The sequence below is a fragment of the Rhineura floridana genome, chromosome 7, assembly GCF_030035675.1.
Source record: "Rhineura floridana isolate rRhiFlo1 chromosome 7, rRhiFlo1.hap2, whole genome shotgun sequence".
In the NCBI taxonomy this organism is placed as follows: domain Eukaryota; kingdom Metazoa; phylum Chordata; class Lepidosauria; order Squamata; family Rhineuridae; genus Rhineura; species Rhineura floridana.
Window position 1 is genome coordinate 101,817,100 of NC_084486.1, and position 11,586 is coordinate 101,828,685.

General features: G+C 40.1%; 1 protein-coding gene across 2 annotated transcripts; it reads left to right on the plus strand.

Annotated features, from left to right (window-relative positions):
• Positions 1–579: 579 nt before the first annotated feature.
• Positions 580–11,569, plus strand: MRPS22 (mitochondrial ribosomal protein S22). Of its 2 annotated transcripts, XM_061636744.1 has the most exons (9): positions 580–959; positions 3,221–3,256; positions 4,850–5,013; positions 5,826–5,990; positions 7,033–7,176; positions 9,168–9,251; positions 9,548–9,693; positions 10,738–10,846; positions 11,313–11,569. In XM_061636744.1, exons 1-9 carry the CDS (start codon positions 830–832, stop codon positions 11,403–11,405), a joined length of 1,071 nt encoding a protein of 356 aa, XP_061492728.1. In that variant the 5' UTR covers positions 580–829; the 3' UTR covers positions 11,406–11,569. The 2 variants fall into 2 exon arrangements, with proteins under 2 accessions (XP_061492728.1, XP_061492729.1); XM_061636745.1 differs by lacking the exon at positions 3,221–3,256 and having other exon boundaries at positions 587–959.
• Positions 11,570–11,586: the final 17 nt, after the last annotated feature.

An 11,586-nucleotide genomic window follows, 5' to 3' on the forward strand; every position in this document is an offset into this window, starting at 1 on the left:
ATTCACGAACATTCAACAGAGCAGAATGTTGGAAGATTCAGACAGACAAAATTAAAGTTTGCCCCCCAAGAGGTCTTCTGTATCTTTAAAAGTTGTGCAGGGGGAAGAGAGAATTCTACCTTGTGGTTTTTCTCGTTACAATGTTGCAAGTACCCCTGCACTTGGCTGACTTTCTCTTCTCCTAAAGATACAGGATCAACAGTGGCAACCCTATCAGCCACATATCCCAATCAAAGTTAGTCTGCAACACAGCGAGATTCATCACCATATAAGATGTGAAAAAACCCCAAGATTGCTTCAGCTTCATGGTGGGGTAGAGGTTAGGGTGTTAAGACTAGAACTGGAAAGACTCAGGTTTAAAACCCCACTCGACCATAGATAATCTTGGGACAGTTACTAGCTCGTAAACTACCCTAAACCACTTCACAGGTTTGTTACGGAGTGGAAGCACGTGTACTACCGTGATCTACAATTGTAATAAATCAGACTAAACCACAACGGGTCAACAAGCTCAAGCTTTATCTTTTAGATCTCGGGAGGTTTTTTCTGACACCTCCCATCTGTTCCGATGTTGCTTCTGCTTGCAAACGAAGCTCTGCAGACGGGAGAGGGCAACTTGAAGCACGACAAGTAACTATCCCCAAACCTCAAGCACCATATCACTACGGCAGTAAAGAGAGACGCTCCTTCTGCTCCGGCGTCAGCATAGCGGCGGCAACGTCGGAGCGTAGAGGCGAGGAACCAAACTGTCCTTCCAGACTACGTTTCCCAGGACACCCTGCGTGATGAGCTGGAAGTAGGTGAAGGAACCATTCCGGGTCACTATACAATGGCTGCGCTTGGAGTATCGGCGTGCCTCCTGGGCGGGAGGAGCACTGCGGCTTCTCTGATTTTGAGGTGTCCGCATGGACGCAGAAGCGCATGGGGATGGCGGGGGCTTTGCCACGGCCCGGAGCAGGGTGAGTCGTTTGAGCTGACGGTGTTAGTGCGCGGGAAAGGGCCGCCTCTTGGTTGTGGGTAGCCTCCTGCCGTTACGAAGAGGGGCGGACAGCGTGTTATGCTGGAGCTTCCCCGCTGAGGGATCGGAGCGGACGCCGGTTCCCGTCCTTCGGCTTTCCCTGCTCCACTGAGAAGCATATTCATTGGAAATATTTATATTTGGTTGGTGATCAAGGCGACTTGCATAAAAAGAGTTTTGTTTATTTAATACATTTTTATTCCACCTTTCCTCTAACCTCAAGGAGGCATCCCTCTCCCAACAGGGTTGTTATGCTCACAAGAAACCTGTGAGGTAGGCTAGATTTATTTTATTTATTTATTTGTTTCATTTTTAAACCGCCCATAGCGAATAGCTCTCTGGGCGGTGTACAAAAGGATTAAAATACAAAATATCATAATAAAAACAGCTGAACAATAATAAACACAAACAGAAACCACAGAAATATAAAAGTAAACACATTAAAATGCCTGGGAGCATAGCCAGGTCTTAACCTGGCGCCGAAAAGATAGCAGCGTAGGCGCCAGGCGTATTTCTTCGGGGAGGCTATTCCACAATTCAGGGGCCACTACAGAAAAGGCCCTAGATCGTGTAACTGTCCTCCGGGCTTCCTGATGTGTTGGTACCCGGAGGAGGGCCTTAGCTGCTGAGCGAAGTGAGATTGAGAGATAGCGACGGGTCCAAGGCCACCTAGTCAGCTTCATGGCGAGGGGTGGAGGTTGAATATGGATGTGGCTTGAACCTGGAACTCTTTGCTTGCATAACCTATGCATCAACACAGTGTGGTTTACTTTTTTGGATTTTTTAAAAATCAAACTAAAAATATCATATACAGATAAAATTCAGAAGAGCAGCAGCAAAAGAAGGTGTGGGCTTTGATAAATAAAACAATGTTGCTTAAGCTGGTGCCTAAAATACATTGAAAAGTTTCCTAATATAATAAAATATGTGAGGTACTGTTTTATTTTTTGTTATTGTGTGCCTTCAAGTCGATTATGACTTTATTTATTTATTTATTATTTGATTTCTATCCCGCCCTTCCTCCCACCAGGAACCCAGGGCGGCAAACAGAAATGCTAAAAACACTTTAAAACATCACAAAAACAGACCTTAAGATACATTAAAATAAAACAAAGTTAAAAACATTTTTTTAAAAAAGCTTTAAAAACATCTTTTAAAAAGGGTTAAAATATTATTAAAAAAATATTAACAAGCAATTCTAACACAGACGCAGACTGGGATAGGTCTCAACTTAAAAGGCTTGTTGAAACAGAAAAGTCTTCAAAAGGCGCCAAAAAGATAGCAGAAATGGTGCCTGGCTAATATTCAAAGGGAGGGAATTCCACAGGGTAGGTGCCACCACACTAAAGGTCTGTTTCCTATATAGTGCAGAATGGACCTCCTGATATGATGGTATCTGCAAGAGGCCCTCACCTGCAGAGCTCAGTTATTGACTGGGTATATAACGGATAAGACTGTCTTTCAGGTATCCTGGTCCCGAGCTGTATAGGGCTTTGTACACCAAAACTAGAACCTTGAACTTGGCCCGGTAGCAAATGGGAAGCCAGTGCAATTCTTTCAGTAGCGGGGTGACATGTTGGCGATACCCTGCCCCAATGAGCAGTCTTGCTCATTTAATTTTTTTTTTTTCGTTTAACTTGTTGCTGATTTTATTGTAATTTTATTGTAATATTGTATTTTAATCTTGTTTTGTTCACCGCCCAGAGAGCTATTCGCTATGGGCGGTTTAAAAATGAAATAAATAAATAAATAAATATTGCACCAGCTGCAGCTTCCGGACCAACCTCAAGGGCAGCCCCACATGGAGCGCATTACAGTAATGCAGCCTGGAGGTTACCAGTGTGTGGATAACAGTGGTCAGGCTATCCAGGTCCAGAAACGGCCACAGCTATCTTACCAGCTGAAGCTGGCGACCCTATGAATCAGCAACCTCCAATAGCATCTGTCATGAACCACCCTGTTCAGATCTTGTAAGTTCAGGTTTGTGGCTTCTTTTATGGAATCAATCCATCACTTGTTTGGCCTTCCTCATTTTCTACTTCCTTCTATTTTTCCCAGCTCTATTGGCTTTTCTAGTGAATCATGTTCTCATTATGCATCCAACGTATGATAACCTCCATTTCATCATTTTAGCTTCTAGTGATAGTTCTGGTTTAATTTGTTTAATTTGTTCTAACACCCAACTCTTTGTCTTTTTTGCAGTCCATGGTATGCACAAAGCTGTCCTTCAGTACCACAGTAAGATTTTTCTCTTACCCGCTTTTTTCACTGTCCAGCTTTCACATCCATACATAGAGATCCGGAATACCATGGTCTGAATGATCCTGATTTCAGTGTGCAGTGATACATCTTTGCATTTGAGGACCTTTTCTAGTTCTCTCACAGCTGCCGTCCCCTGTCCTAGCCTTCTTCTGATTTCTTGACTGTTGTCTCCATTTTGGTTAATGACTATGCTAAGGTATTGATAATCCTTTACAAGTTCAATGTCCTCGTTGTCAACTTTAAAGTTACATGAATCTTCTGTTGTCATTACTTTAGTCTTCTTGACATTCAGCTGTAGTCCTGCTTTTGTGCTTTCCTCTTTAACTTTCATCAGCATTCGTTTCAAATCATTACTGGTTTTTACTAGTAGTATGGTATTGTCTGCATATCTTAAATTATTTATATTTCTTCCTCCAATTTTCACACCTTCTTCATCTTGGTCCAATCCCACTTTCCGTACGATATGTTCTGCGTATAGATTAAACAAATAGTGTGATAAAATACACCCCTATCTCACACACTTTCCAGTGGGGAACCAATTGGTTTCTCCATATTCTGTCCTTACAGTAGACAATCAGATGCTGGCACCCCCATTTCTTTTATGATCTACACAGTCATTTTTCATGATGTACACAGTCAAAGGCTTTGCCGTAATCTATAAAGCACAGGGTGATTTTCTTCTGAAATTCCTTGCTCCGGTCCATTATCCAGCGTATGTTTGTGGTCTGACTGAGCTGGTGAGGGATTTCATCTGTTGTTTCCTTGTCCCTGAATAATCGAAACTACTTCTGAAAGTTTCTCCCAACTTGTCTTTCCCCTTCTCCATCTTTAACCTGGTTTTCTTTTGCATTGTTAGTCCTTTGGATAGAAACTTTGTCAAAGCAGGAGAAATCTAAGCATGTTTATGCAGAAGTAAGAGTCCCACGAGGCTTACTCCTTAGGGTTCAAGATGGCTGTCAGGCCAAGCAATCAAAACCCTGATCCACCATGTTGAAGGGGTTTGGATGGGGTGGAGATGCCCCTCTGCCCAGCCCTGCCCATCTCTGCTACTGGTGTGGGAGATCCACTGGTGAGGAATACTCCCATGTACCATCCAAAAAGTGATGGGTAGGCAAAAGCATTTCTTTATGGGGCTTGACTGGCACAGATCTGCTGGGTCTTGAGCTGTTTCTGTCAACAGTGGGCCTGATCCAGGTGTCTTTGCTGTACCAGCCTGGGAGGTGGTGCAATGATGGGACATTCTTTCCTGCACCCTTCATCTTCTACCCTGGCTCGCATGAGTGGCAGGGCTGTAGATCTGAGACTGGCTGCACCCCTCCATTAATCCCTGCTGTTGCAAACCAGGGGTTAAGATTGCAGCCTAAGTCTTTTGTGAAGCACCCAACAGTGCAATCCTCTGCATGTTTACTCAGAAGTTAATCCCATTGTGTTTAATGTGGCATACTCTTAGGTAAATATGAGTATGGCTACAGCTATCTTACTACTACTGTTAAAATCTCTTTAAAAAATTAAAAGAAATATTTGAGTTGTTTTCTAGCTTTCCTGCTAGTCTAACTTGTTGTTTTTCAGAGGAGAAGAAATCTGGCATTCCAAAGCCTTGCTTTATGGATGAAAAAGTTCAGAACTTGCTCTGCCAGATGACAGGACTGAATTTGCAGAAGGTTTTTAAACCGATAAAACAGGAACTTAAACCACCAACGTACAAGCTTATGACAGAATTGCAGCTGGAGGAGGTAAATCCCCAATTTTTTTTTTTAGTTTAAGATACAAATAGAAGACACTTCTGGTTGCTTTTGATTTGTTTGTTGTGGCCCTGGTCCATAAAATTTAGCCAACACAGGTATTCAAAACAATTATTTATTTATTTGAAGCTGCCACTCTACCATGCCACACCTAATATAGCTTAGTAAAAAATGTTTTAAAATAATTTAAATTGTTTAAGTAGAGGCATTTAAAGCAATACAAGGACCACATCAAACACATTGAGAAATGTCTTTCTTATCCAATAGTAATAATGAGCATGAACATCGAATCAGTGAGTTTCGTATTTTTCAGATGGCAGTTGAATACATGAAAACTGATGAAATTCAGTCATATCTTTTCCTTCAGTCTTATCTTTACCTACAGATTTGGTCACAACGCTTTAATATTCCGAGCATCTAAATAAGTATTTCCATGAACGCAGATCAGTAACAGAAGGTCCAGATTATCTAAAATGTGTGCAACCTTCCATTTATCACTCTTGCATTTTGAACAATTGTCAAATGTTAGATGATTTTCCAATGCAGTAAGAGCAAATAAATTTGTTATAAAAATTATGGTAGCACATAAGCAAATACCTGCAACCTTTTGGTTTAATTGTCATCATTTATGTGTCTTTGAAATGATTTTATAGCAATTGATCAGTGTCTTTTCAAATGTTGCAATTGATTAGTATCAGTTTCTCTCTCCCCCACTCCACATGCTGCTGATTCCAGTATTTATACATTGTTATTAAGTTGTTCTCCAATATTCTTTTCTGTGCAATTAATTCTTTTTTTTTTAGGCTACGCAAGCTGCTGTTGAGAAGGCTAAAGAGAGGCTCAAAATGCCTCCTGTATTGAGTGAGCGGGAACCAATCAATGATGTGTTAGCAGAAGACAAGATTCTGGATGGGATTGAACCTTATAAATATGTATTTACTGACATAACATACAGTACCCCACACCGTGTGAGTCTGCTAGACACCTTGCAAAAATAGCACTGAACTTTAGTGCTGTTTTACACACTTTGCATATCCATCTCTACCTTTCTCAGACACAGAGGGCTTTTGCTCATGGCATGTTGTGGCACGGTGCATTCAGTGGTTCTCAAATATTTATTCCCCCCCAATGGATTACTTGAAAATTGCTAGGTTTTTAGCAGTTCATATCATAAACTTTTTGTTCTACAAATCAAAACACGTAACTTATTTTAATAGGATAGATGTGCCTGTTTTTGTGAGCAAAGGTCAGTGAAGTAGAGTGCAATGGTCATCAGCTTTATTCTCAGATCAGATTCAGCATTCATCCTGCATTTGTATTTTGAAGTACAGTAATGGTCAACCTTTCCAAGTGCCACTTCAGTGGAGATTGTGGACCACAGTTTCAGAACTTGTGCTCTATCTGATCCCACTTGTTCCTCAAGATGCTTCCCATGCTTGAATCTTTCTTTTTTGGATGCCCTGTCACGTTTACTATATTCTTTCTATGGGAATTAAGTTTACACTTAATTAACTTGTAGAATTCATTGCTATAAGTTCTCTGGTATAGATAGCTTTAACATGGATTAGACAAATTCATGCAGGATAGGCCAATAAATAGCTATTGGGTATAATGGAAATATTAAACTTCTGAGGCTGATACACCATGTGCAACGGATAAATAGTCTGGCAGTCTCTTGTGTCCTGCCCAGCTTGTGAGCTTTTTAGATGTTTGGCAGATTATTGTTGAGGGAACAGAGCTAGAATAACATTACTGAGCTAGGAAGGCAATTCCCATGCTTCTGGCTTTGTGATCTTTACACCCTTTCCAAGCTGCAGTAACATCAGCTTCAGGTTAGCTCCAGAACAACAGTGCTCTATAATCTGCTAAGTAGAAGCCTTAATACCTTTTCAAATAGCTGTTTCAAATAAGAAACAATTATCCTTTTAAAATTTGTACTATTCCCTATACTACTTGAAATTAATGGAATAGGCGACTATGACTGTAGCTTACCTCTCTTTTCCATGTCAGGAGCGCTTCATTGTTGTTCGAGAAACAAATGGAACATTGCGCAAGGCCACTTGGGAGGAACGGGACAGAATGATACAAATCTACTTCCCAAGAGAAGGGCGTAAAATTATTCCTCCTCCTGTATTTAAAGATGAAAACCTTAAGGTAAAAGCTAGTATTAGGCCTTGTGCAAAGCCATTAGTCTTACTCATGTGAGCAATAGGAGACCCATACATTTAACCTACCAAGAGTCTGCTGCATCCTCTGCTCTCCTTGGCATTGTCTCAGCTACCTTTATGACTACCAGTATCCTGCCTCTGGCTTCTCTAGCTTATCCCAATTCAGTCACTAAGTTCCCAACTTGCTAAACCACATGCTTCCTCTTCACCTGCCTTCTACCTTCCTCCCTTTCTTAGCATTTTCACCTCAGTTGAATTAAACTTCAGTTAACTGTGATCCAAAACTAGTTCAGTGATAGTTTGAAGCTGAGTTAAGATCTTAGTAAAGAAATTGATATGAAACCACCATTCCCCATTTTGGTCATTTACAGTTAACTGCAGTTTAATTAAACCAGGATGGGCAAGGATGGCGTGCAGGCTTTGACATTCATTCCTGGCTACAACATTAGTGCTTTAGCAAGCTGGGAATTGACTGCACAAATTGGTCTTCTTAATGTGCTGTGCCTTTCATCATAAGGAAACAGCACCTTGGTCCAAAGTACTGCACACTGAAAGAGTGATAGCCCTCAGGTAGAATAGCAGTGGGAGAGAAAAGCAGGGGTGGTTTGCTTGCTTTCCAGTGTAATTGAAATGAACTCTTTATGTCTAATAAACTACTTTTTGCAATTAACTAACTCAGGCTTTCATCCCAGATCAAATGTTGGCCCCTAAGAAATCACTGGAGCTGATTATGAGCAGAAACTTTCAGATAAATCTGCACATGCCAGATGAAGCCCATTAACCCTGTATGGGGGACATCAAGACTCAATACAGCAGTTTATGCTACATGGCTGGGATTCCCAATAAGGAGCTGTTGAACATCTGGCAGAACAATGTTCAGCTAGGTGGATCACAAGTTGTGCAGGCCTGTTGTAGGATTTGGGAGTACCTAAGGGCCTTTGATACATAGATGCATCAGCTTCTTCTTAGTCCCTATCCCCCAAAGTCAAAATACTAAATAAGAAAATATTAAAGGTGGCTTGTTCTCCAACAGCAAGAGGTCAGAAGTGTCTGCAGAAATGTTTAGTTTTTGCGGGGGTGGGGCAAAGGCTATTAATAGTTACTACAGATCATTGGCAACCCACTCCACCCACCATTACATTTAGAATTCTAGGAGGGGGAAGTGCCCCCTCCCAGCACACCCTTGCAAGAGATTGCTCGTTTATTTAAAAACTTTTTTTTTCCACATAAGGGACCCTGTACTTGAAGGATGCCATCTACCCATATGAGCCTATCTGAGCTTTGAGATTGTTAGGGGAGACCCTTCTCAGTCCCACCATCCTCACATGCACATCTGGTGGGAACACGGGAAAGAGCCTTCTTGGTGGTTGCCCCCAGGCTTTGGAACTCCCTTCCCATGGAGATTAGACGAGCTTCCTCCCTGCTGCTGTTCTGTTGGCAGGTGAAGGTTCCCACAGACTTTTGGGAACTATAATATAGGTGCTGTTTTTCTGATTTGTGTTTTTTTATGGCTATGTTTTAAATGGTTTAATAAATGGTTAGTTTAATTACATTTTAATTATAACTTCTGTAGGTTTTAAACTGTAATTGTTTTAATTTTTGTAAGCCACCTTGAGTCCCTGTTCTGGGGAAAAGGTGGGATATAAATGAATAAAATAATAATATTAATAAATAATTACCTATCCTTCAAGATGCTAAATCGTAGAGATGGCAATGTGTACTAAAATCTAATTAGAATAAAGAAAAACACTTAAGGTCAGCTTTAAAAAAATCTTAACAGTTCACGTATTCTAATTTGAACAACTTGTCTTCATAAAATCCTATTACAGAACTGGCCCCATACGTTTTCCTGACAGCTATCTGCAGGGCATTCTCGATCATATTGCTGCTGTTTAGAACAGGACTATTCTGTTGGCTCTGAGTTGATGTAGGATGCTACATTTTGTTTATTTCATTCTTGTGTTACAATTGTTTTAGACTGTGTTTCTTCAGGACCGCCATGAAGATCTCCTTAATCACTGCCTTGTACAGTTCGAGCCAGATTCATCAGACTATATCAGAGTGAGTTGCCAACATTACGGGGTGTGTGTGTGTGTGTGTGTCAGGTGAAACTTGAATCTTGTTTCCAGAGTGGTAGTCATGTTTTTGTGGCAACAGGCGCACAGAACCTTTTGGCACGTTAAAGACTAAACAAATGTATTAGAGCGTAAGCTTTCATGGACTGCCCAAACCTTATCCTCAGTTGCAGGTGCTACTGAGTTGTTATTCTTTTGACATCACTATTTACAGTCCTTGCCTCGACAAGACCATTGTGTATGTATCTGTTTAAGCATTGTTATGTTTCAACTTCCGGACAGGTTCATCACCAGACATACGATGATATTGATAAACAAGGAAAATATGATGTGTTGCGTTCAACAAGACACTTTGGAGGGATGGTGTGGTACCTTGTAAATAGAAAGATGATAGATGGATTGCTTATAGACATGATTCAAAGAGATTTGTAAGTGCTGTTTATTGAGCTAAACATTGCTTGTGTACAAGGTTGTTTCCCATGGCAATATAATTAAACTGTTCATATTTAACCACTTTATGCAATGAGATTAAGGTTGTACTCCTTGCAAGTTAATGTGCTTAAGCTCAATTCACTAGTTGGCTTTTGTTGGGTTGGGCTCTTAAAAAAGACTGATAACAAACTTTGAAGAATCTTGTCATGAGACACTTGTTAATAAGTGTTTCTTGTCATTAATAATAGATTAGGCCTAGGTAGCAATTAATGTCTGTAGATTGTTAGGATAAGGTATCAGAGTAGACTTTCCTGTTACCTGATTTTAACTGAAGTTGCAGTCCTTTGGAGTCAGCTTCTTTAAACTTAATGACTTCTCAAATACTCTATGTAGCTGCCGAATGGCATTAAACCTTCGCAGTGTTGGGAGGCAATTCGAGATAGAAGGGGGTGAATCATATGTTGTGCATGTACAACTACAAAAATGTGCAAGTTGTATGGGTTATCTGATGTTCCCACTATAGCTGGTACATGAAAATCTGGTAGACAAAGGAGCTCATTTGTTTTAAGAATAAGTGAGTGAATAATATAATATAGTAGTATGAAGTGATCATTTGATGTGGAAAACCTTGTACCTGGGAAAAGATCTGGTGTTCTATCCAACAAAGTCATTGCAGTATTGGAATGATGTCTATTCACGCACTGGTGAGTAGAACCCCACAAGTGCAATGACCATTGTTGCAGTGGCTAGCGCTCTGATGTGGGTCTGAATCTAAACGGAGGAACTGAATTGTTCTACCTATACATGCAGCAATGGTGAAGCTTGGATCTGAATGAATTCAGTAGGTTAAAAATCCATCTCTTGAATATGAAGAGATTTGCTGATAGTAGTGTCTTACGTTCATTAGTATTTCCTCAAATCTGAAACAAAACTTAGTTCTTTTGGTAATGAATTAGCAAGCTACTTCTAGATTAATGCATAGAGTAGTAATGTGAAAGTTTCTAGAAAAACTATTGTTTTGTTTAACTGTTGTTTCTCAGGCTCGAGGATGCTGTAAGTTTAGTCACCCTGTATCACATTCTCCATCCTGATTGCCAATCAGCAAGAGAAGCACAGGACCAAGATATTCAAGGACTAGATTTAATTAAGGTATACTAGTTTTCTGCTTCTGAATGTAAAAAAGGTTGAAGAACACCTTGCAGTTATGTGCCATACAAATCCTTTACATAAGTATCTTGTGAAAGCACTACTGGTTCTGCACCGGTTTTTTATGATGGGTACATTTCACAGTGATTTTCCTTATTTGCTTTTTTAAAAAGCTTTGGAACAAAGAAACATTGTACACATTTGCTGTAATTGTTTAAGCAGAAACAATTTGTTCATAGAAGTTCACTAAAAGAATAACATTTTATATAGCTGAATTTAGCTTTGTTTACTGTCCAAGAACTCCCTTAATGGGTTGATTCCTGTAGGGCTTTGGATTATCATTAGGGATATAGGTGGTAAAGTTACAACACTGGAATAGTTTGAGTATTTTAAGGTTGCATGGTAGAGCCCAACCTACTAAGATGATCAGAAGTGTGCAGGTTACACAATTATCTTAATTTTTCTACAGACTTTTATGAAGACAGAAACAAAGAGAGCTGGATACATTGAACTTGCACTTCAGGCTTATCAAGCAACTTTGCCTAGGTCTGCAGCTTCGTAAAGAATTGATCGATCTATTTAATATGTCTGTGTGTGGGAGGCTGGGGTAAAATGTACATAGAACTTGAAATAAAAATTTGTTTTGCTATGCTGCATTACTTGCCTTTCCTAAAGCACAGTTAGCCTGTTAGAGAATTTGTGAAATAAAGGTTTCTGTTAACCAAGTAGCTTTTGGGGTACAA

Coding starts and splice junctions, on each gene's coding strand:
- MRPS22 (XM_061636744.1), top strand. CDS start 830: ATGGCTGCGCTTGGAGTATCGGCGTGCCTCCTGGGCGGGAGGAGCACT. Junction 3,257..4,849: donor AGCTGTCCTTCAGTACCACA/GTAAGATTTTTC, acceptor GTTGTTTTTCAG/AGGAGAAGAAATCTGGCATT. Junction 10,847..11,312: donor AAGGACTAGATTTAATTAAG/GTATACTAGTTT, acceptor ATTTTTCTACAG/ACTTTTATGAAGACAGAAAC.